The sequence below is a fragment of the Pavona decussata genome, unplaced genomic scaffold (assembly GCF_977016875.1).
Source record: "Pavona decussata unplaced genomic scaffold, jaPavDecu1.1 SCAFFOLD_254, whole genome shotgun sequence".
Taxonomy (NCBI): Eukaryota; Metazoa; Cnidaria; class Anthozoa; order Scleractinia; family Agariciidae; genus Pavona; species Pavona decussata.
This window is the reverse complement of record NW_028145657.1, coordinates 1,364,123-1,387,903: the sequence shown is the minus strand read 5'-3', so window position 1 is coordinate 1,387,903 and position 23,781 is coordinate 1,364,123. Positions and strand designations below refer to the sequence as shown.

Sequence of the window (23,781 nt, the reverse complement as noted above, 5' to 3'; positions counted from 1 at the left end):
GAGAGAATCTACTATAATTATTGAACACATGGATATCCACGTTTTTTCAATTTCACACTCACAATCAAAAGCGAGAAATATTATTAGTACCTACTGACAATGGTAATTTGTTGCAATCGTTACTGATTCATCCAAAGGATGATTTGGTTCCAGTTTAAAATTTTTGCCCAAAGTTGAGAGCCCGTGTCGACTCAGCCGGAGTGCAAACAACTAAAAATGCATAATGTAGCTGATATAGAACACAAAAGACGCACTTTGTTTCCTCGTGTTCACCAAAAGTCTGATCGTGAAAAGGCCTTGCAGCGTCAAACATATATAAACATAAATTCTATAGCATATAAGCTATAGATCTTTTCTTAGCAATGCCATGAAAGAACTACTAACAACCTCTCTCATAACTGAGCCCTCTCCGTTTTTGCAAATCAGATTTTGTTGCTATCAGAGAAGTATCAAAAAATCTCGTCAACACCGAGATGGAGAAATGGTCAAACGTCAAACAAGATTTCCGTTGATCGACTCATGTACAGAATTCGAAGTCAGTCAGTTTGTAGAATACCTAAGTCTTTTATCGCTCCCTTTTGTGATGCGCAGAAACATTATTTATTAAGGGTACAGCGATAGCCTCATACTTGTGATTCAGAACCTGTTACGTGTTATGTTTTGAACAGTTATTGGTGTAATAGATATTTGGAAAAGTTAACTTACAGTTCTGTTCAAGATCATGATTCGGAATGACTCCCTCTCTCTTAAATCTGCCAAGTCTTGTGGCCTGTAATAAAGTACGCTCAAAGCGCTGTCCACACGCATGGAGCGGACTGAGGCTAATTCGTTTATTTTCCTGTTGTACCAGCTGAAGATGCAATATTTTAATTAAATTTTTCAATTAAGTTTATTAATGTTAAAAGGATCGACAGTTCACATAATTCTCTTTCCACTTTACGTCAAGACTCGAAACAGAAAAGAAATGGCATTTCTGGGAAGCTTGTTTAATGTTAGTTCCAGCTGATATTCCTCTCCCCTTGGGTTTTACATGAAACAATGTAATACGCTGATGAAAATAGTCTTATTGATATCGGCGCTATATAAGTTTTATTATTATTATCATAATTGGGTGTTTTGTAAAATATGTTGGCTTTTGTAAGAATTGTTTCCGATTTCTGCACTCTCTTACACCTGTGACACCGAATGATTGTGTTAAGGTGGATGAAACCGGTTTCGAGAAGTTTCCAGCACTTAAACTTTGACGGATCAATACTACTGCAAAAATGATATCAAACAGATGCGTAATTATTGCAGAACAAGTTATAGTTGTTTATTCGACTTTATAGGTTACCAAAATAAGCAAAAAGGCCAGTTAGCATTTTCGTACTGAAGCCGACAACAGCGAGTAAATTCGAGCAATACATTACAGGTGGAAGCCTGCTTGTTTTGTTTTTATTTTTTTTATTTTTTGGCATTTGAATCGAGAAGACTAGGATACATATTTTGCAACTAGAATGGGACAAGGGGCTTTTATAGTTCGTGATATAAAGACAAAAAAACTGTATTTGAACTTCCTTACCCTTACGTAAGTGTTGTTGAGTTTCTGTCTCCACCAATTAAAATCTACTGCTGTTTCACGTGAGCAGTCGGTTTCTTCAGAAAATCAGTTTCAATTCGCTCTTTGCCCAGTTTCGTTGTATTTTAATACCTTCGTGTAAACGTAAGAAATTTTCTTCTCCATTTTTGTCGGTATAGCAGCTAAAACGGCAAAAGTCTTGTCAAAGTTTGCTGGAAAAGAGCCAAAAGGGTTAATAATCCAGAATAAAGCTATGTTCTCCAAACTGCAGACTCCGAAAGAAAAGGGTGCTGATACTGTATTAAGCAAAATTTCGTTTTAAGAAAATCTCGATTTTTGTGACAAACATTCAGCCATTAATTTGATTAGAGGAAATTGATTATTATTCTATAGTACTGTTCCAATTTTCGGCGTTTGCTAACGACTCTGTGTATAATATTGATCCCATGCAATCTCCGCCGCTAGTTAATGGCTAAAAACGGGTTCGAAGATACTACCGTTCTGAAATTTCGCGCTTACTAAACGGCCAAAATACGGGATCAGTATATAACAGTGTGCCCATTTGTCGGCGTTAATTAGTGGCTAAAATTCGGCTCTGTATACAACAGTGTGTCCAATTTCGCCGTTAAATAACGACTAACATTTAGCTTAGATATTGAGTGGTCCAGTTTGCTCCCTTAATTAACGGCCAAGCACTGGTTCCGTATATATGACGTGTCCATTTTTCACCTTTAAATAAGTTACGGCTAAAAATTGGTTCAATATATTTGAGCTGGTCCAATATTCTCCAATACGCAACGGCTAAATACTGGATCAGTATTGAACACTGCGTTAAGTAACAACGAAAAATACGGGTATGTATATTAGACTGTCTCCAATTTTCCGCCGTTAATTATCAGTTAAATATGGGATCAGTCCAAAACTGTGCCCAATTTTCGCAGTTATTTGGTTGGCTGGCAACGGTCTTCAGCACGTTCCGACTTGGACGGATTGATACTACCACTCTCCATCAGTTGATACAACAATAATTATATCAGGAAAATGTCCTATTCTTACTGAACAAGTTATGATTGTTTTCTCGACTTTATAGGCTCAGTTACCATAGCAACCATAGAAATAAACCTGTTAAAAACAGCCATAATTTTAGCTTCAGCTGAATATAACTAAAAAACGAGATTGGTCATCCCCCTTTTTTACTACTGAATTGTAATCAGCATCCTTAAGTGAATACGCTTTTTTTTTTCAAATTCAAAAAAAAAAATTGTACGAAATGATTTAGAGCCACCTTAAATTTTCGTATCCCTCCCTATAATCGTTTTTAACTTTGAAAAAAGTTGCCTATTTTGTGTGTGATTACAATTCGGTAGCAAAAAAAAAAAGAAACGAACAAACTAGGACTCACCAAGGTCGGTTTTATTTATATTTACCTGAAGCTAAAATTAGGGCTGTTTTAAACAGGTTATATTATTGCTATGGAAACTTGTCGCGAAAAGGACCATACCTTGCTTATCAATGTTTAGTCATTTGTTTGATAACATTATTGTAGTGATCAAATTATGACTGAAAAAAGTGCTGGAAACCGTTTTGAGCCACCTTAGGTAGAGGCTACACTGATCGGATCAGAAAGTAGCTGTGTGTCGAATTTTCGCCGTTATACGTTAAATAAGGACTGTGAGGAAAAGGATGGAAGACGGCTACCACTATAATCACTCACTCCCACGCTGATAATCACATTTGTCGATGATACAAATCACCAAAGAACTAGGGTAACCAAGATGATCAAACATAGATGTTAGATGTCTACATTCATCGACGAATGTTTGATGCGTAGAGGACAATTCCTTTGCACGATGAACCATTGTTTCGATAAAACACTTCTTGTAGCGCAAATCGGTGTGACTTTGAAAGTGAAGTAAAAGGCCAGTATTCGTAGGTTTACGATAGACTTGAGTCTCCAGCTTATTGCCGTTCTTTGTTATCAACGTTCTAATAAAAGGAATTGAGTCGTTGTTGGAAAGTCCCATAGTAAAATGAATACTGGGGTGGAGTCCATTGAGTGCATTGAGGAAACTTTCAGCTGCATCGAGTCCAGGCATAATTGCAAGCGAATCGTATCGACGTAACGCTTGTAAAAAGAAGGAATTAGATCATTGCCAGATAGTCTTTCTTCCAGATGGCATATAAACACGTTCGCCAACAAAGGTCCAAGGGAAGACTCATAGCAACTCCTACACATTGCTCGTAAAGTTGACCATCAAACTGGAAAAGTTGATCCGTGGATGCCATTCTGAGAAGTTGAGTGAGCTGATCCTTCTGTTGGAACGTTGATAACAAAGAACGGCAATAAGCTGGATAGTGACTTATCCAGTGGATAAAGTTATCCGCTCTTCGAACAACTGGGGCCAGGTGGTTAATAAATATCACATACATTTATATAATCCCCTTTTCTTTTTCTTTTTTTTTTTTTGGGCGGGGGGAGGGTGGGAGGTTTATTGTTTTGGTGTGGTGATTGAATTTTTTAACCTTTCTTTGAATTGAGCTAATATGAAATTTACAAGCAGGCCTCTCATCTGCATCCGAAGGAGAGAAAGTTGAAAACACATCACCTATAGTTTCTATTACATTTGAGGTTTACTGTCACTGAACTGATGTGTGTTTTGTGAACTGTAGCTATGGTTATTTGACTTATTAATTTTCAATGAATCATAGGACTTCTAGATTTTTACAAATTTACCAACGGGCCACCAATCTGAAGTGAAACTACATGTATGTACAAGACAAAGCTACATTATTGGGCAGCTGTTGCCAAATATGATTACAAAGACAAACAATGGATAAGTGGGTAATAGGTTTTTAAATGCATGTAAGACTGTTACCATTATTTGTAAGAATTAATTAATTAGTTTTACTCGTACCCTCTCCCCTCCCCTCTCCTCTTATTTGTCCCAGTGAAATAAAAAACATTTCACCTACAACTACAGTTACAACTATTATTACCATAATATTGAGGTCTACTGTCACTGAGATGATGTGTGGTTTTTGAACTGTTTGTGTGGTTATTGAACTTTTCATTTTTCATTGAACTAAACTGTGCACTCCCATAAAACCCTCTCCCCTCCCCTCTCCTCTCCTCCTACCTGTCCCATTGAAATAAAAAAAATCACCTATAGTTATTCTTTCAATTGAGGTCTACTGTCACTGAACTGATGTGTGGTTTTTGAACTGATTGTGTGGTTATTGAACTTTTGATTTTTCATTGAATTGAACAGAACTAAATTTTTCTTGTCAAAATGAACTTTGAATTTCATTGGTTCAAAGGAGACAATGTTATTAGAACTTAATGCATGGGTCCATTTCTGCTGCTTGCAAACCTCTATGAATTCGCAATATTTTTTACTTTATGTTCTCTTCCCCAACCTTGGAGACAGAGAAAAAGACAAAATCCCACCCTTAAATATTTGGCATCAACTAACACAACTGAAATAACTGGTAACTAATTATATGAGGTACAAATGATATTGTCAGCCATAAAGAGTTTTCAAAGTCCATTTGGCCCTCCATGTGTCGAGGACATTAAAACAAGGTAAGAACATCAGTCATGTGGCGTACTGTTTGTTCTTACCACAATTTGACGTCGCATGTGCATAGTTATAGTACAAATGTATAAAAAAGCCTTAACCCATGAGCACCCCCCAAGTGGTGAGAGTGCAGATGAAGTTAAGGGTGAAGGTGTTGTTTCTTTCAATACTTGAGAAATAATGTCATTCACAATAATGCTATTTAATTTAGTGTGTTAGGAAACTCGACCAACACAGCTTTCCTCTTGAACACAACGTTTAATGCTCATTAGACATCGATGTACAACCTTTTGACGTCCGATCTAGCGACATTACAACACTTTCGATATACGAGCGAGCAAGATGAACAAGGGCACGTGACTTAGAAAGTTAATTTACTAGGGTAGGGTAGGGTAGGGTAGTCATAAGTCCAGTCTCTCTCACTTTCATAAGTATATACTAAAAAGTGCTGCTTTTAACTAGAACTTATTTCAAGTACTGCTATAACAATCATTAGATGGTATTGAGGACCAGCGAAGTGGCAGATAAAATCAAATTAGGAACGAAAATTGACGGCGTATAACTAGATAGAAATTCGTAGAACAGTTGGCCATTGAGAAAATAGTCTGATTTGTGACAAAATTATATGTCCTTTTCAGATCACTCCCCTGACAAGGGAGGGGATGGGGAGAAGAAGGGGGCAGTATTGAAGCTGGGCAACTGCATTATACCCGGCCCTAGCAGCCGAAGGTAGGATACCAAACACATTGTTCAATTTCCCTTAATATTAACCTACTCTTTCTCTGCGATGTTCAACCCAAGTAACTAACCAAGATGATCGATTTTTACAACTCTTAAGAGTGACAACCCCTAATGATGAAATATTCCTTCTCAAAGTCAAAGCGAACTGTTGCATGCCTCCTTTGGCGTTTTGGTAAAGCTGACAAGAGTGACATCATTCTGAGAAGTCGCATATTTTTGGCTTTGCATTTCAAAGCTGTTGTTCAATGCTTCCTCTGTCAGGTATGTTTCATCTTCCTCAAGACCAATGTTTGTTGTTCCTCTGTTTTTCAATGTCCTGGATATGGACGGCATTTCGATTGTACCTGTTTGTAGTTGGTGCTTCAGAATATTCTTGCCAGCCAGTCCCCGTATTTCTCCCTGTAGTTCATTCAGAGGGAGCAGCAGGGCCAGACAGCAGGACAGAGACCATTTAGGATTCTTGCGCCAATCTTTTATGTAGCGATAAATATAGACAGCGTACTGAACTGTAACAAGGAAAAGGAAAACAAATAATTAACTCAGCAACTAGTTACTACTATCTTATGACTACTTCGCCATTCCCAAAACGTTTTTACTTTCAGTAGCTCTCTCCTTCATAGACGTCTATCGCGCTCAAGCGTAGACTGCAAAGAGGGGAAAAATAAAGGACCACGGTTGAGGGAAGGCTAAAGAAAGGGAGTAACGCTGGCAAGTGAGAGGAAAGGAAGAAGGCTGCTCCCCTTTTCTCGCACCTCTCGTATCCACCTGCTCTTTTTTTATATATATTTTTTGTTTTTTGGGTTTTTTCCCGTTTCCGAGAGTTGGCCTCGTTTTATCTGAAGGGGAGAAAGCTTGTGTAGTGTGTTAACTTTGCACGTCAAAGCCGCATGGTGAGTATTGGATAACAAAAGCAGACTACAAGTAATAATACATGGCGACTGTGTTCGCTAACAATGATGCCATGGCTATTAAACATTCCCCATTCTGGATCTTATGATTACGGTTTTGATTCAAAGTTCGTAAAAGCTTAGACAAAAGGTAAAGCCCCTCGGGCCTAGTGTCCCACCATACTGCTAGAGCTTGGTCGTCTTTCTGTACTATAAAGCACCTGCGAGTATTGCTACTGCTTTAGGATTTATCTCCCCAGAACTTATTCAGGTTTATCTGACAGTCCGCCGGTATCCAATTTATGCTCCTGGGTGGAGAGAGACAATGCCAATGTGCTATAAGAGTAAGGTGTCTTGCTCAAGACCACAACACTCAACAACCACTTGGCGAAGCATCGTATGTTCAAGGTCCTAAAAAACGCTTTTACTGCCAGTAATTCCCCTTTGCCGACGTCGATGATGAAAATGTGGACGGCTTAGTGGGGTGACGGGTTGAGTCTGAACAAAATCGATGACATCAGATGAAAACGGGAGCAATGTAACAAATCAAACTATTGATGTGACGTAATACGATTGTAGAATGGATTAAATCTTTTAAAGCTCGGCAAGGAATTAAAAAAAATTTGACGCTCACCCACAAGAAGCCCGATCATCAAGGAATTAGCTCCAAATACCAAAATCTTGAACGTGATCGTATCCACATATGAATCGATGGAGGCAGGAATGTTCTCTTTGGGAATTTTACTCACAGCTCCTATTCCAAGATTAACAAACGTGACGGCAAGAGATATTATCATTAACCTGTTCTCGAACGGATCCACAATTGGTCTTTTGTAGGCGAAGAACATCCCATAGAGACCTGACAGAACACATACCAATCCTATATAGGCCCTACTCTCCCCTCCCACGAGTATCAAACCTGACGTGAGAACAACCTTTCGAGCTGTTTCAACTAATTCCCAATACCACGCATGAGGATTGTAATTCTCTGAGAGAAATCTCAATCCTACGAGAAGCTCCGTACTTTTTTCTTGGCGATCAGATGATTCGCGATCGTCTTCGTCTTCTTCTTCGGTCTTGTTTCGAACAGGGGCCCTCCGTTGCTTCCATAGCGCTATCAGGGATGCTGCCGGTAGAAAGATGATGTATAAAATAGTGCAGTATGCAACGACAACAGGCTGATAGTACTCTTTCCCTTCACATTTTACAGTGTAGTCTGCCTTCAGGAAAGTGTGGCACATTTTTAGTTCATTGTCAATGCAAAGTTTGTGACATGCAAGTGGGAGCACACTTGCTGTCCTTGAACACGTGCTGAGATAGGTTACGTAAAGGAAGAAAAACAAACCCCTGTATATCAGTTCTTTTGTTTGTGAGTTTTTCATTGCTCTCTGTTCGACATTTAAGGTGCTTCGCATTAGAAGCAAATACCTGATTCCGTAAACAGAGAACGAAATGATCATTGCGGCAGCATTCATTGCGAGTATGGCAAACAGGTTTCCAAATGCGTTGACTTTTACACTTGGAAAGAGGCAGTGTATAGGTGCAATCTGGAGAACATTAAATTGCAGCACCTCAGAATATTTTCCAATAATGGCTAGGGAATCTGGCCATTCAATATACGTAAATGCTTCTAGAAGACCAAATGTCACCTGGTAAAAGCCAATGACAATTTTTAGCCTTCCAAGAATAATATCCACCGAAGAACGTCCTTTAGTCTTTTTGCTTTTCTTTCGGCTTGTCCACACCACGATTGCAACGACGATTGCAATGACTGCCACCACGACTGACAGCTGTCCAATCATCCATTGCTTGGTTGGGCACAGTTTGCATGTTTTTAATATCTTATAATAACCAGCACTGCATACTTCGCACAACGGACCTTTATAGCCAGCTTGACAGGAAGAATCTAAACCTCCCATGCATGATTCCTCTCTTGAGCATTTATGTGGCAAAGGAAGGGCGTATGGGTACACAATGGTGACAGAGTTACGATCTGAAGAATTCACCGGCGTCAGAGGACTAACAGTGTTGTTAGCGAGAGTGATCATGAAATTTTCATAAAACAGTCTGTGTGTGTCATTTTGCCATTCCCACCAATAGCCATTATTTAATGTGGCGTAGTCATCTACACATTTCAGTCCATCCTGGTTGCATGGTTTACAGTCTTCAAAAAGGTGAGCACGAAAAAATCCTTCCAAACATTTACAAGCTCGGTACCCAGCGAAAGCACTGGTATCAGTTCCTATCGAAAGAATAAAACAATGTCAAAATATAGGGATAAAATAGCAAATTATGTTAGAATGATTTTCAATTGAGTGTCGTATTACCACGACTCAATTTAGTGCTCTGATAAATCACAGCAAGACATGAACAACACAATGAATTTCCCCTTTTCTCCGGAAACCAAAAAATATCAAAATCAGGCTTTTTAGCCCGGCCCTCTTTGGAAAAAACGGGACAGGACTAATATAATGGCACCCGAGAGGGATCATCCCAGATAACCTGACAGCTTAGACTTGAGGATGCATCCTGTCAACACTTTTATTCCACTTTCACACGTTTATCGATGTGGCAATGACAAGTTTACCTTGTGGGCAAGTGATACAATCCCAAGGCCTCTTTCCTGGCGCCTTGCTGTAAGGCACAAAGGTGCCATTTGGACATTTTAGGCAGCTGTCACCAACAAACGCTTCGCTGTCCGAGTAAAAACCACCTGTAAAAGAATAATAAATATATAAAAATAAGTGAAAATGTTTTTGTCAGGGTTACAAAAGCATTGCACAAAACCAGGAAGTTAAAAGTTTAATTTCGAGTTCATTTCTAGTGTACTTTATAAGTTGAGTTTCAAGTGATCTTCTAAGCATACTGGTATGACTACATATTTGATACAGCGGAACCACGATTTAACAAAGTCGCTGGGGACCGGCCAAATTTGTTCGTTAAATCGAGGGTTCGTTATATCGAAAACCTCGATATAACGAACTTGAGGGGAAACGACCAAAATGTTTGTTATATCGAGGTCATAGTTAATGATTGATTTTCAACACAGGTGACTTCTGTCACGCAATTCAATGCAATTTTCGTCACCCAGAAGTGCCGCGTTTTGAGATGCAATTCATTAAGCATGGTGGCTTTCAGTAGCAATTATTTTTACTTTTGAGCAGACACGCAGCTTTTGTTTACAAAAAAACGACACTTTCAGAGTGTTGATTTGTTCAGTGTTTATCTCCTGTCGCGTGTTGACATTGTAATTTGTTATATCGAGGTAGATTTTACGTTTGGGCTTCCGGATTATGTTCGTTATATCGAAGAATTCGTTAAATCGAGGTTCGTTATATAGAGGTTCTATTCCATACATTTTACTGTAACTTTGGACAGGACAAAGAATATCGTTCGTTATAGCAGGGACTTCGTTTAATAGAGGTTCGTTAAATCGAGGTTCCACTGTATAAGCGTTATTGAGCAGTATATTTTTAATATCGTCTCCGTTTCCCCTGCCCCAATTCAACAAGCTTTGAAATAACAGTGCCCCATTGTATATCCAAATTGGTTCACATCGGTGCAGGCCGCACATATTTGGTAATTTTCAATATAACCAGAATACCACGTGATCAAAGACAAGACTTACCAGCAGGACAATCCACGCACTCAACGGTATCAGTAAATGTAACAGGGGGTTTGACAAACGTGCCGGTTGGACAGGGAAGTAATCTGAATTCACCTTGCGTTGTACTAGCAAAACCGGCTCGGCCAAAAGTTCTTAGCAACACGCTCTTAAATCTTTCCTCGGAGATGTCGACATATTCGGAATCATCTTGTCCTAAGCCACTGCATTCGATTAAATAAGGAAATAAGTATAACATATAACATGATTTGAAATATGTAATGAAGTAAGTAAGTAACTGTATTTAACCAGGGTAGCCCATTCAGCTACGAGGTTGGTATCCACATGGGCCCTGGGAAATAAGGGTTTGTAAAAAAATTTCTTAAAGTGAAAGAGGAAACGAAAAGAAGACCTGAATAGATATATTCAAGATTAAAAAAATACAAGTATAGAACGAAAGTCAATAAAAAAATTGTGTCCAAAAACATTATGAATTAAAAATGGTCAACTATAATACTTTTGAAACTATTTAGGGACGGCGCATTTTTAATACAAGGGGACAAAGAGTAAAAATATATAGTACCTGCGTACTTAAAAGTTCTTTAGCCTATATTGCGTGCAGGCTTTGGAGAGTACAGGTCGTTTCTTCTCCATGGTATCAGATTATTTAAGAAATTATAAATTAGACTACATTTGTGTATTTTTCTTCTTGAAGCTAAGCTTATCCAGTTTAACACATAGAAACTGCCATTTGAAGTTCTCCTTCGGAGCATAATTCGAGCTGCACGGTTCTGAAGGCGCTGGAGCTCTTTGCAACATCCTTCTGCGATTTCACCCTACGCTATAGGCAAACAACGGCTGCAGGAGTGAATTGTATACCTGGTTAGAGGCTTCCAACGTAAGGCATGATCGTATGCGAGATAATATGAATAGCCCAAGACTTTTACTAACTTTGCTACTTACATACTCGACGTGATCCTTCCAGGTAAGGTTTTCGTCCATAACAAGACCCAAAAAGCTAAATTTGGGTACTCTTTCTAAAATCTTTGCATCTATTTCCATGAATTTTTACGTGATAAAAGCGAGCCTCGAAAACTTTAAATTAAAATTCATATATCGGCAGAAAATATACTTACAGATGAACTCTGGCCTGTTCTTGTTGATTTGCATCCATAAATTTCATGATGCCTATTTTACCCTCTGTTGTGCTTCTACGAAACATGGAAAAGCAATTTTTAAAAAAAGCTCTATCAATCAGAATTCCATTATGTAATAGTTTGGGATTTCTGTTTTTATGTCATTCTATTTCAAAAGCTCTTCTGAAGGCGCTACTTAAGTGATGAATTTTCCCACGGATTTAACAGACGAATACGGTATGGAAACCTAGAAAACGCAGTTTTCCAATTTTCCTCCAATGCTTCTCAATTAGGACTGGAAAAAGATTACTTGCCAAGTTATTTTAGTTTACCGAGTTTGAAAACCCCAGAGGTACAGGAATTAAATCCCAAGTAAAAATTTTGTTTTGCACCATGTCTGCCCCAATTCAATATGGCGGCCGATTCTCGCGTCCAGCTCATTTGCATTATTTACCTCTGCTTTTCACTTTCATTTTTGTTTTTTTTTTAGCTCAACTATGATTAATATGACTATGTAATTTATTTTATGATTTACTGTAGTTCTGCCATATATTTTGGTCCCATGTGTAACTATGATAATACTTTGTTCCAATTACTTAACTGAGGGAGCCAATTCCTTATAAGCCCGGTGTCTTTTCTTGGGTTCCTCGCCATTAGTGTTTAAATAATTAGTTTTTTTCCTTGCTTTTGTACAACTTATGGCTAAACGATAAACTGAACTGCATGACCGTGTCGGTTGAGTTCGTGAAGCTGAATGTGTTAATTGATATATATCTTGAATGTTAATACTTGTAATGCACTGAGAGCAGTTTGTTCGTAACTTACATAGTGGTTGTTAGATCACGAATCCCGTTGAAAGACTGAAGACTCACTGCAGCTAATTTAGTCCGTATCATATATCTAGTAGAATAAAATGTCATTATTAATTGTTTGAATCTCAATAAATTGCAATATTTATATAATGAGTGGTAAATGTTTCGATGGCCTGAAGACTATCAGAAGAACACGTGACCTCCATTTGAAATCATCTTTTTTTTTTTCAAATGGCTCACTCGAATTCCACCAGCTTCTACCCCCACATTGCAAAAAGAAAGTAAAAAGTGGTTCTGTAACGTCGGTACTTTATTTTCGGAAATTAACGTTTAAGTTAATCAAGGTATTTGAAAATAATGCATTTTAAAAGAGCAAAATTGAGGGAAGGAAGGAAGTTGACGTTAACGTGGAGGCTACATTCTCAAATAAAGGGAATTAACGAGAGAGTGAAATTTTGCAGAGGGATTTTTTCGGTAAACAAGAAAATGGACCATTGCAAAACATTAGAATTTCAACGGAAGACTGTATTCACTGTAAAAACACTGAACTAGACATTGGAAAAAATCTGTCAGTTGAAATTTTGAGATAAACGAGTTTGTGACAGGCAATAGTTGGTGTAAAATCGGCCATGTTACCATAGCAAAGGAACTAAGATCACTTTAAATACCAAAATAACAACGTTTCAATAAAAAATGGTTTCACCAGGGTTTGAAAGTAGTTGCAAATGAAACATTTACTTGAAAACTGCGGTATTCAGACACCCCACATGTAAATTATCTAATTAAAGTCAGCAGTGGGGCATCTTCGTGACGCTTTTGCTTGAAGCATGATGCATGGAGCATCGTTCAAAATCGACTGAGATGGATATAGACGTATACACTTCGGGAGTTTGGGGCTTCAGCGCTCTCGTTGGCCTTCCAGTCTTACAGATGAGGCATCCCTTATTTCCCTTTCCAAATTACATACACTCTGATCGGGAATACTATGGTCTACTACTGTCAGTTGAGTGATCAAGAAAGCTATCTTGTGAGGGACATCCTACGTGCATGCTCTATGCTGATATCTAAAGACCTATAGGTTACATCTGTTAAACCCAGGAGTGCCAGCAACATTGTGCAGTCTCACTATTACTCTAACAGTATTAGAAAGCAATGTCTAAGACAGCAATGGAAATAAAGATACCAAGTTCTACTCACATGAAGAGATTTTCTTTTGCAATGGTGAAAGCTCCAGTTCCAACGGTCTTGATGGGGTTATCTGAAAGCATTCTATATGAAAGATAACCAAAACTATATATTGTAATTCAAAAAGCCTCCATTTCCTTACAGTTAACAAAAAAAGCATGTGTTTAACTTCGCTTTATAACATAGCTAGTAAATTTGTGTAATCAAATTCAATTGCGCGCGCGTACTCCATATTCCCATTGTGCACGCTGATGACGTCACAAACAAATGCTCCGGAAAGAAAATATTTCTCCGTGGTGACTTCGGTATTTTGCATTCAAAAACGAGAAAAACTTCAGCAAAAAGTTACAGATGGCAACAAGAGAGCCAGCTGATGAAGAAGATCTGGCTACTACTTCTTTGGAATTGGAGTTTTTAACTCCCGAAAAAAAAACCGAAAGAAAAGGAAAGAAGAGAACAAGCAAGGCCCGTGTCATCGTGTCTCGCAAATCGGTGAGGGTAAAAGGCGGAAAGAGTTTGCGGAATGGTATGTGGAATGGCGTGCGGAATGGCATAATTATGCGAAATACGATTTGCGCGGGGAAAAAATTAACTGAAGAGCGCATCCTGTTTTCGCACCAATTTCATAAGAGCAGCGGTTTTTTCGATGTTGCGGACTATATACAACCAAACAACAACAAAAAAAAAAAGAAAGCAAGTCACTGTTGAGCTGCTGAGCTAGCTACCACTAATACGGCGATTCAGGTGGCTATAGTTCAGTTACACGTTATCAAACTAAACATATCCGTCTTTAATTGAGGTCTTTCAGTGCCAGACGTCCCAACCTAAAATGAGATTTGAAAGCGAAAAAGCCCTAGAGCAAAAAAGCAGATGACAAGTATGGTGCCTAATTATCGACACTGGTTGTTTGAAAGGTTGTGAAACTATTCTTATCACAAATGCATTTTGGTCAAATTGTTGTTCATTTTCCCGCTCATGACAAATGAATCATCGAGCATACAGGTTATGAGAATTCATGTTTTACCGAGGGTTAAAAAAAAAAGAAAAAAAGGTTTATTATTTGTTCTCGGTAAAGGTTCAATCTTTGTCCTGAGAAGACTTCACGCTGCCAAGTCATTTTTGTCAACCGAAGTCGCATGGAGTAAAGTGAACATGAAATTTAATTTACTACGGATTTACTCATAATTCCTTGAATGCGAAAACTATAAACAGTTTTCATCGCTTTCTTTACCCTCACTTCTTCCAAATCAACAATCAGACGATCAAATCCTCGAATTGTTGTTAATATTTTAATAGCAAGAGTCCGCAGCATCAAAAAAGCTGCTGCTCTTATAAAATTGGCGCGAAAACATGACGCGCTCTTCAGTTAATTTATTTCCCGCGTAAATCGTATTTCGCATAATTATGCCATTCCGCACGCCATTCACCATTCCGCAAACTCTTTCCACCTTTTACCCTCACTGCTCGCAAATCTATTAATTTTCAGGCGCTAATTTCGCTTGCTCAGAGGGAAAACACACCTTTTCCAACGATATACTGAAAGAAAAACTGCTAATACTCGACAGTTTCAACAGCGGAAATCCGATAATGACCGGTGAAGAAATTGTGCTTCAAAGACGAATTGTCGTTTTATCCAGCCAACGAGCAAGCGGACATCTCAGATCATTTAAGCCACGGACTTTCTTGGTGATGCTCGAGTACTTGTGGGAATCCAATTCACAAGACCTTGCAGGTTTGATTGTGAACACTTTTCTTATTGACCGATTCTTCATATTCCTAACATTTTTTGAAATTTTTGAAAACCGTGCTCCGCACGGTTCGATAAATTCACTTCAAAATGGACTTGCAGTTCTTTCAAATCGTCTGCGCGTTTATCGTCTCGGATTAAAAATTATACGCCTTTGCTTCTTAGAACAAAGACTTATCTGACTAAATTTTCCATTTAGGAAAGCTTCAGTTGTCTGTTTTCTTTCTATTATCATTCATGAAACGTGACAACTGCGTAAATCTTGCGTAAACAAACACAAGTCCTCGCGAGCGGAAAGAATTATCCCCGTAACGCGAGGATCAAATTTTCTAGTTTGTTTTTTGGAAAAAAATTTAATTGGCAGCCAGTGTATTTTATTCGATAATTAGAAACTTAAACTATTTTAGACCAAAGGGGTGTTGCTTTTTTTACCCTGTAAGTTGTGTATTTTTACTGAGCATGGGGTTGTTTATTACCACTTTGCACATTGGCTGAATGCTTGGAAAACCTCTGGTCGACCTAGAATCAACGGGTTAAACTACCGCGTTGAAAATGTTATAAAACAATTGGTTCATGAGTCAGCTGTGCGTTCATCGAGGTTCTAGAGTTGCTAGAGATTCTAGAGAAGCTTAAGTTGCTCTCTGCTACGCCTCGAGCAACTCTTACTTCCCGCGTGCTTCATATCTCGATGAACGTACGCTGACGCACGAACCAATTGTTAAGTTTAAAAGGTTGGTTGTAATGCGCATGATACATCCTGCAGAAATGGCTACATAGACTTAAGTAATCGATGACTTATTCTCAAACGGGAGGAAGAGACTTGTCGAAAACAAAACTGCCGCGATTATTATCGACAACTAAAGTGGTTCTCCTTTTGAAAAGCTACAGTACTTTGTTGTAGATGCATTTAATTTTTACCATTTGCAGTCGATAACTTGATTCACACATCGATGTTTTGTCATCGACGACTAAAAATTTATTGATATTAGTTTGTCTCGTCTATGGAGGCCCTTAATGCACCGATCTAGGTTATGTAATTTGACTTGTCAAAGCGGTATAATTATTTTGTTTTGACAACATCAAGCTAGAAAGCATGCAAAAGGACTGAATGCGTGGTATTAACATTGATTACTGCATACTTACAAATAGTTAAGACGTGTGAGATTGACAAAGGCATCGTTTGGAACGGAGCGTATATCGTTGTTTTGCAAAAATCTAAGAAATATAAATATATTAAGGAAATAAATATACACCAAGGTGAAATTATTATTTTGAGTTTGACGCGTTCTTAGTATGTTGTTTTAAAAAGTTACGTGGTATTAAATTTCCAAAACCCAGTGTAAACGTGACCAGGAAACCTAAAAAAGAACGTTATCCGTTCCATCAGAATCAGATTCCTTTGGCATACGTACATGTTGTTCCTACGTGTTTTAATCTCCATGCAGAAACGCCTGCAGAGCTAGACCTCGTATAATGAATTGTTAAATCATACTATTTCTTTTAGCAGCTTTTTTCTTTGTATTGAATATTCCATCGTCTGTCATTTAGTTCCATTACTTTGCATCTTCATTAGAGAGTTGCGCGCTGTATAGTGTCACCTGAAATGTGCATAATAATATTAACTTTCAGAATCTTACAACCGTAATAAGTAGCTACTCACAAATGTTTAAGGAGCCATTGATTCCGAAACAAACCAGCTGTGATGTTTCTAATCCTATTTTCTTCCAGATGGCTATAGACAAAATATATCAGGTTACATGGATTACGAGTAACTTCTTCCTTTTACCAAAACAGAGCGCGTAAAACATGCGAGAGTCTGCTATAATCACCTCTCACGAGTTGACTTGATGTGCTTGTCGTCGAGGTAAGCGATTTTTAGGCGCTCGCATGTGTTTCGGCAAAAAATAACGGACTTCTCGTAGATAAACAACTGGCTGAGAGCTCAACAGATAGACCATCTGAATCGTACACAGATCCTCACAGTTATTTACGCAACTTAAGCAGCTGTGAAAAGAAAGCCTGAAAAATTATCCAGGCTTGAACGGGATTTGAACCCATGATAACTGTTATACCGGTGCAGTGCTCTACCAACTGAGCTCTCAAGCCAACTGGGAGCTGGTCATATTGTGAGTTTGTAATATGCACATGAAGGATGAATAAATGGCTTGACGGTTTATTTGGGCAGCAACATTACTCGACGGTTTTTTGTTTGTTTGTTTATTTGTTTCCTTAAGTTGGCAGTTAATACTAGACAAAAACCAACGATATTCTTTAAGTAAACAGTACACAGTCCTGCAGTTGCGTTGATTGTAGACGCTCTGGTGATAAGTTCTTCCTGTACTAAACGATTTCCACGAACTTTCTTTCCCTGCGTACTTTGCAAGATATTTCATAACTTTACTCGCAGTACGGGATTTGATTTTCCTTTGCAAAGGCGCTACGAGAGTTTGATATGGTATCTGCTCAACCCCCTCTTTCCTTCGAAACATAATGGTCTATGACCTATAATGTTTGTTAACACCTAAACAAGTTGAAATCGTGTTAACACGTCAAGTTAACAGCAACGTGTTGAAGAGACACGCAATATAAGGATGAACATATGAATCAACTCACAGGGCCTCCAATTCCAGTAGGTTGGAAAATATGTCTTGAGGAAGATGACTAATGTTATTTGAATATATGACCCTAAAAGAGATAGAACATTTTTTAGTTTCAGCGTGAAGAGAAGTAGAGATGAGAGACACGTCCAAGCCTCGAGACATGATTCACTAGAATCCCTAGGAATCCCAACCTTGTTTTGCAGAAGGCCAGAGATCAGAAACTCTCTGTTTAGAGAAATCGTACAGGATAAAGATCACAAGCTTCATAGCCTTCTGCCCGTACGAACCAAAAAATTAATTTATTACAGTAACGTTTATGTTTTTAGCTTATATTCGTGTTCATTTAGTAGTTTTGATTACTTTTCGTTCAATGCTGTCGTTTTCCTGAAGTTTTGGGGAACTCCAGAAATCCAAGATGGCGGACCAAGATGGCCGCTGTTTGGTAATTATGACGTAAGTACCACACAATTTGACGCCATCACTTCTTGTTGCTGACCTTAAAGGAAGCATCATTGGACGTACTATTTATACTTCGATTTTTCATTATCATAGCTTTAATAGTCACGGGGAGGACGGAATCCGCCCCCCTGTACGACTTCAGAAAAAACAGGAAGGTAATAGCAATAATTATCCGAGCAACACAGATGTAACACCCGGAATTTCCGTGTGGTAAGAAAACAAAAGTATGTTGGGTTTAATAGATGGTTTCTACAGTAAGACACAATATAATGTTACCATACATACAAATACTTCAGCTTCGGTAGCTCGGAGAATATCCCAGGGGGTAAATGCTGAATTGCGTTTAACTGGAGATACCTGTGAGAAAAGAAAACACGTTATGTGCATACGGGACGAATAAAAGTTAAATTACAACAACGATGGACAAATAATGATGTTAACAGTGAAAGTTATTTTATGAATTCTAACCATGCTATCGGCACTAGAAGCATGAAAGTTAGGTTTCGCACCAACATATGATGACTTTATCGTGATTATCAAATGTGATAAAACCAATCTTGTTTACGTCGCTGTTATCGTTGCAGATCAGAATACAGCATTTCCAGACAGCTAGTTCTTTTAAAGTAGCCTTAAAAAACGCAAAGATTTTAGCTTTAAAGTTGTCACAGTTGTAAGGTAACTTAAATAGAATGTATTCGTATTCTCGGTATTAAACTAGACCTAACGATGCTTAAGCGGCGGAATCTTTTCAGTATATCCCATTTTATACCATAAATAAGATAAACATTTTTTAAAAGTATATCACCTATCAAAAACATAGAATCCCATGCAGAAAATTCTAAATTAAAGGGTAAAAGTGAAACAAGCGTGCAACAAACGTACAACAACTCCAACGCTGGCATCTTGGAAAATATTCCGAGCGGTAAATCTCGAATTTTATTACACAAAAGGTACCTGTTGAAGAGAAAAAAATTACAAACGTTATTTCATTCAGTCAGGACATTGAAAGTATCGAAAAAAATTTGGTTGATGTTGTTTAAAGATAGTCTATAGCTACAAGCCAAAAAGGTATATTTAAAACGCCGAACTTACAAATACTCTAAAGTCACCAGGTTGGAAAATATTCCTGAAGGTAGTTGCTGGATTTTGTTGTACGCCAAATCCCTGCAAAAAAAGGAAACTGTGTTGCATGCTTTTTAATATATAAGGAACACACCTTAGATTAATAAAACATACGGAAGAGCACGAATTCAAGAAGAGACTGGGAAATATTATTGTCTGACCTGCGGAATTGTAGTTAAGCTTCGTTGTGTTCATTTGAGATTTAATTTGACAAAAGCCATCGGTTGAAAAGAAAATATTACAAACGTTACTTTATTCAGTCAGGACACTAAATTGTCCAAAACATTTTGTTGCTGTTGTTAAAAGGTAGCTCACGTTATAGCTACAAACCAAAAATGTAGACGTAAAATGTAATACTTACAATTTCTTTAAAGAGGTCAGGTTTGAAAATATTCCTGAAGGTAGCTGCTGGATTTTATTGTACCCCACATTCCTGCAAAAAGGCGAGCCGTTTTTAACTTATAATACAGGCTTTATGAGCTTTAGAAACACAACTTAATCAGAACCTGAGTACTGGAGAAATGAAAACATACGAAAGGGCAAGAATGCAAAAAGAGACTCCATGTCGACGGTAACAAAAAAGACAAAGAATTTGCCATCCATAAGCATCAGCTGAGTGCCCATTTCAATAGAGTTTCTGCACATTAAGCTCGGAACTTCTCCAAGGAGTGTTACTGCAATAGCCTGGATTGAATATATGTTGCGATGTGCTCATTTGTATTAGTATTTTATAAATAGTGACAGGCCTGCGCGACTCTCACGTGCGTGTTTTAGCCGTTTTTAGAGTTTTGCTCTCACGAGTATATCTTTGAGAGACCTACCTCTTTTGTATGAAATTAGAGGAGGTTCCTTGTAAATTTCTCTGAGCAATGGTTGTCGTTCTATTAAATGCCAGTTTTCCATTAGTATTTGTTTCAAGTTTGTAACTGATGGGTGGTATTGCGTGACAAAAGGCAAGATTCTCTTGTTTGTGTGAGGTTTTTGTTGAAGGGCCTGTTTTCTATTTTCAAAAATCACTTCTGAGAGAGTTCTCTGCACTAGATTTTTTGGATAGCCTCTCTCGATAAGTCGTGATTCGAAATGTTTGATTTTTTCTTCAAATGTTGCTTTTGTTGAGTTTGTCCGGAGAAGTCTGAGGGCCTCTCCTTTGATGAAACCTCTTTTTACTCCTGGTGGGTGACACGAGGAGAAATGCGTATACTGGAATGTCTCAGTAGCTTTGTAGTGAGTGCGTACATCGAGCACTGATTCGGTAATGAATCTGTTGCCTTTATAAACCACAGTGTCCAGGAATGTAATTTCCGTTTCAGAAATTTCAGCCGTGAATTTGATGGTAGGGTGGTGATTGTTGGCTTGTTCAATGAACTGTTGTAACTCCTCTCTGTTGATATCCCAGAGGGAGAAGATATCGTCAATATATCGTTTCCAAACGAGCGGTTTGAATGCGCTTCGGTTAAGGAGTTCTGTTTCGGCTTTGCCCATAAAAATATTGGCGAAAGCGACTGCCATTTTTGTCCCCATGGCAGTTCCGTGTGTTTGTAGATAATTTTTACCACAGAACTGGAATGAGTTTTCTTGAAGTATAAGGCCTAGCGCTTTTTCCAAGAACCGCGTGGGGATAAGAGGTTGGTCTTTATAAAAAGAGTTGTATGCTCTGCATACTGTTTGGATTCCCTCCTCCTGCGGTATGTTAGTATAAAGGCTCGTTAGGTCCATTGAGACAAGAATTGTGTTCTCTGGGACTCTAGTTCCCTCCATGAAATTAATGAAGTCAGTTGTATCTTTGAGATATGACTTCTGCTGTTGTGCTATCGGCTGTAGTAGTTTGTCAACAAATGCTGATAACCTTTCTGTTGGACCTGAAACTCCTGAAATTATGGGTCTACCGACTGGAGTCGGTTTGTGTATTTTTGTGAGGGTGTAGAAAACTGGAATTCGAGGAGGATTTTGTGTTTGACAAAGCCATTTTTTAGTCATTTCGTCGATATGTTGTTCTCGGTAGAGTTCTGTAATTAGTTGTTCAACTCTGACAGATGTTTCTTCAACCATGGGTTCGTCGAGAGGTCTGTAGTGCTCTATGTTGTCAAGTTGGATTTGTCCTTCGGTCTTCTTGTCTGCTAAGCTCATAAAAACGGATGTAGTTCCCTTGTCAGCTTTCTTGATGTTTATTTAAGTGTTGTTTTTCAAGTCCTTGAGTGCTTTGCGTTCTGCGGGAGGCAGATTATTCTTAAGCTTTGAAATTTGTATTTCCGCTAGTTGAAATTTAACCCTTTCAAGATAACTCTCCAAAGCAACCGATGGTTGTACTGGTAGTTCCCAGTTAGACTTAACGTGGAAAGGATGAGGTTCTTCGTTTTTCCCGTGGAATATGTATTGGAGGCGCATTCTTCTTGCAAAGTCATTAAAGTCTTGCAAGAGTTGGCGTCTAATTAGATTATCATTTGTCACGGGTGTTGGAATGAATTTAAGTCCTTTCGCCACGAGGTTTACTTGGTCGCTTGTGAGTTCTATATTGGAGAGCTTTTTAATATGTTTTTTGTTAGCCTCAAAAGTCTCGTGTTTTTGTGCTATGCGTTTGAACTTTTTACGTTCTTTGCGTTTTTTGTGTGCTACACTTGGATTGTTTGTGACCCTTTTTCCCTCGTTAGTATTAGGGGATTCAGATAACAGACAGGTATACTGTTTCATGTCTTTATTGAAAGACTCCTGAAATTTTGACAGCAGATTGTTGAATTCGTTGAACTTATTCTGAATGCTCTCGGCTATCTTAGTTACATTGTTTGTTGTTACATTGGTGTCACTTTTCGCCGAGTGCGCTATTTCTGATCTAGATCTGTTCTTATTTCCATCAGTATTACGATGGACCACTTTCGTGTCTCTTGGAGCTATAGGCCGTTTCTGGCGTTTTAAAGCGATTCTATGCTTTTGAATTTGACGTTCGTGAAAGCTAGTCAGAGCGCTTACGATGCCTTGTTCTGCTTGGTTGCGAATACGTTTGATATCCGACTTAAAGTCATTGTCAGCTCTGATTCTGGCGCGAGCTTTATATTGCAGGGACTTGGGGCGAGATCCCTTGTCGGAATGTCTTTTGAGAGCCTTGATTGCCTCCTCACTCTGTTTGATTAGCCTCTCTGGCGAAAGTGTTTCACTGAGACGGCGTTTGCGGCCAATCTGGTATCTTTTGTGGTTCTGGTCCGTCATTCCAGTATACGCATTTCTCCTCGTGTCACCCACCAGGAGTAAAAAGAGGTTTCATCAAAGGAGAGGCTCTCAGACTTCTCCGGACAAACTCAACAAAAACAACATTTGAAGAAAAAATCAAACATTTCGAATCACGACTTATCGAGAGAGGCTATCCAAAAAATCTAGTGCAGAGAACTCTCTCAGAAGTGATTTTTGAAAATAGAAAACAGGCCCTTCAACAAAAACCTCACACAAACAAGAGAATCTTGCCTTTTGTCACGCAATACCACCCATCAGTTACAAACTTGAAACAAATACTAATGGAAAACTGGCATTTAATAGAACGACAACCATTGCTCAGAGAAATTTACAAGGAACCTCCTCTAATTTCATACAAAAGAGGTAGGTCTCTCAAAGGTATACTCGTGAGAGCAAAACTCTAAAAACGGCTAAAACACGCACGTGAGAGTCGCGCAGGCCTGTCACTATTTATAAAATACAAACCAAAAATGTAGACGTAAAATGTAATACTTACAATTTCTTTAAAGAGGTCAGGTTTGAAAATATTCCTGAAGGTAGCTGCTGGATTTTATTGTACCCCACATTCCTGCAAAAAGGCGAGCTATTTTTAACTTATAATACAGGCTTTATGAGCTTTAGAAACACAACTTAATCAGAACCTGAGTACTGGAGAAATGAAAACATACGAAAGGGCAAGAATGCAAAAAGAGACCCCATGTCGACAGTAACAAAAAAGACAAAGAATTTGCCATCCATAAGCATCAGCTGAGTGCCCATTTCAATAGAGTTTCTGCACATTAAGCTCGGAACTTCTCCAAGGAGTGTTACTGCAATAGCCTGGATTGAATATATGTTGCGATGTGCTCATTTGTATTAGTTTAATTCCAAACGCTTCCCTACACAGCCACTCACAAACCACTTTTTTCACAGCAAGCACACTCCAAGCTGCTCAATCAAGGAACTGCCTTACCGACCCTGTAACAAAGCATCGACAACAAACTTCAAACGGCAATGCTTTTCAGAAACATTTCTTCTGCCGTATTTCAAACACCAACTCCTCATGACATTTAAATTTCCTGTGATGTGCCTCCTCGATCCTCTCTGCCCATGGTAGTGTTAGCTCCAAAACCAACAAAACTCTCCATCCA

General features: G+C 38.5%; 2 protein-coding genes across 2 annotated transcripts in view; both read right to left on the bottom strand.

The window, feature by feature from the left end:
- LOC146456483 (uncharacterized) overlaps nucleotides 1-23,781 on the bottom strand; it is a 101,805-nt gene that overhangs the window by 44,350 nt on the left and 33,674 nt on the right. The window contains exons 32-33 of the mRNA XM_085093050.1: nucleotides 19,791-19,862; nucleotides 19,400-19,471 (exon numbers count right to left, since the gene is read on the bottom strand). Of these exons, the coding sequence (XP_084949176.1) occupies nucleotides 19,400-19,471; nucleotides 19,791-19,862 (144 nt within the window). The remainder of the gene's footprint in view (nucleotides 1-19,399; nucleotides 19,472-19,790; nucleotides 19,863-23,781) is intronic.
- LOC146456484 (uncharacterized) lies at nucleotides 20,158-22,615 on the bottom strand. The gene has a single exon (XM_085093051.1). The coding sequence runs from the start codon at nucleotides 21,554-21,556 to the stop codon at nucleotides 20,210-20,212; it is 1,347 nt and encodes a 448-aa protein (XP_084949177.1). The 5' UTR covers nucleotides 21,557-22,615; the 3' UTR covers nucleotides 20,158-20,209.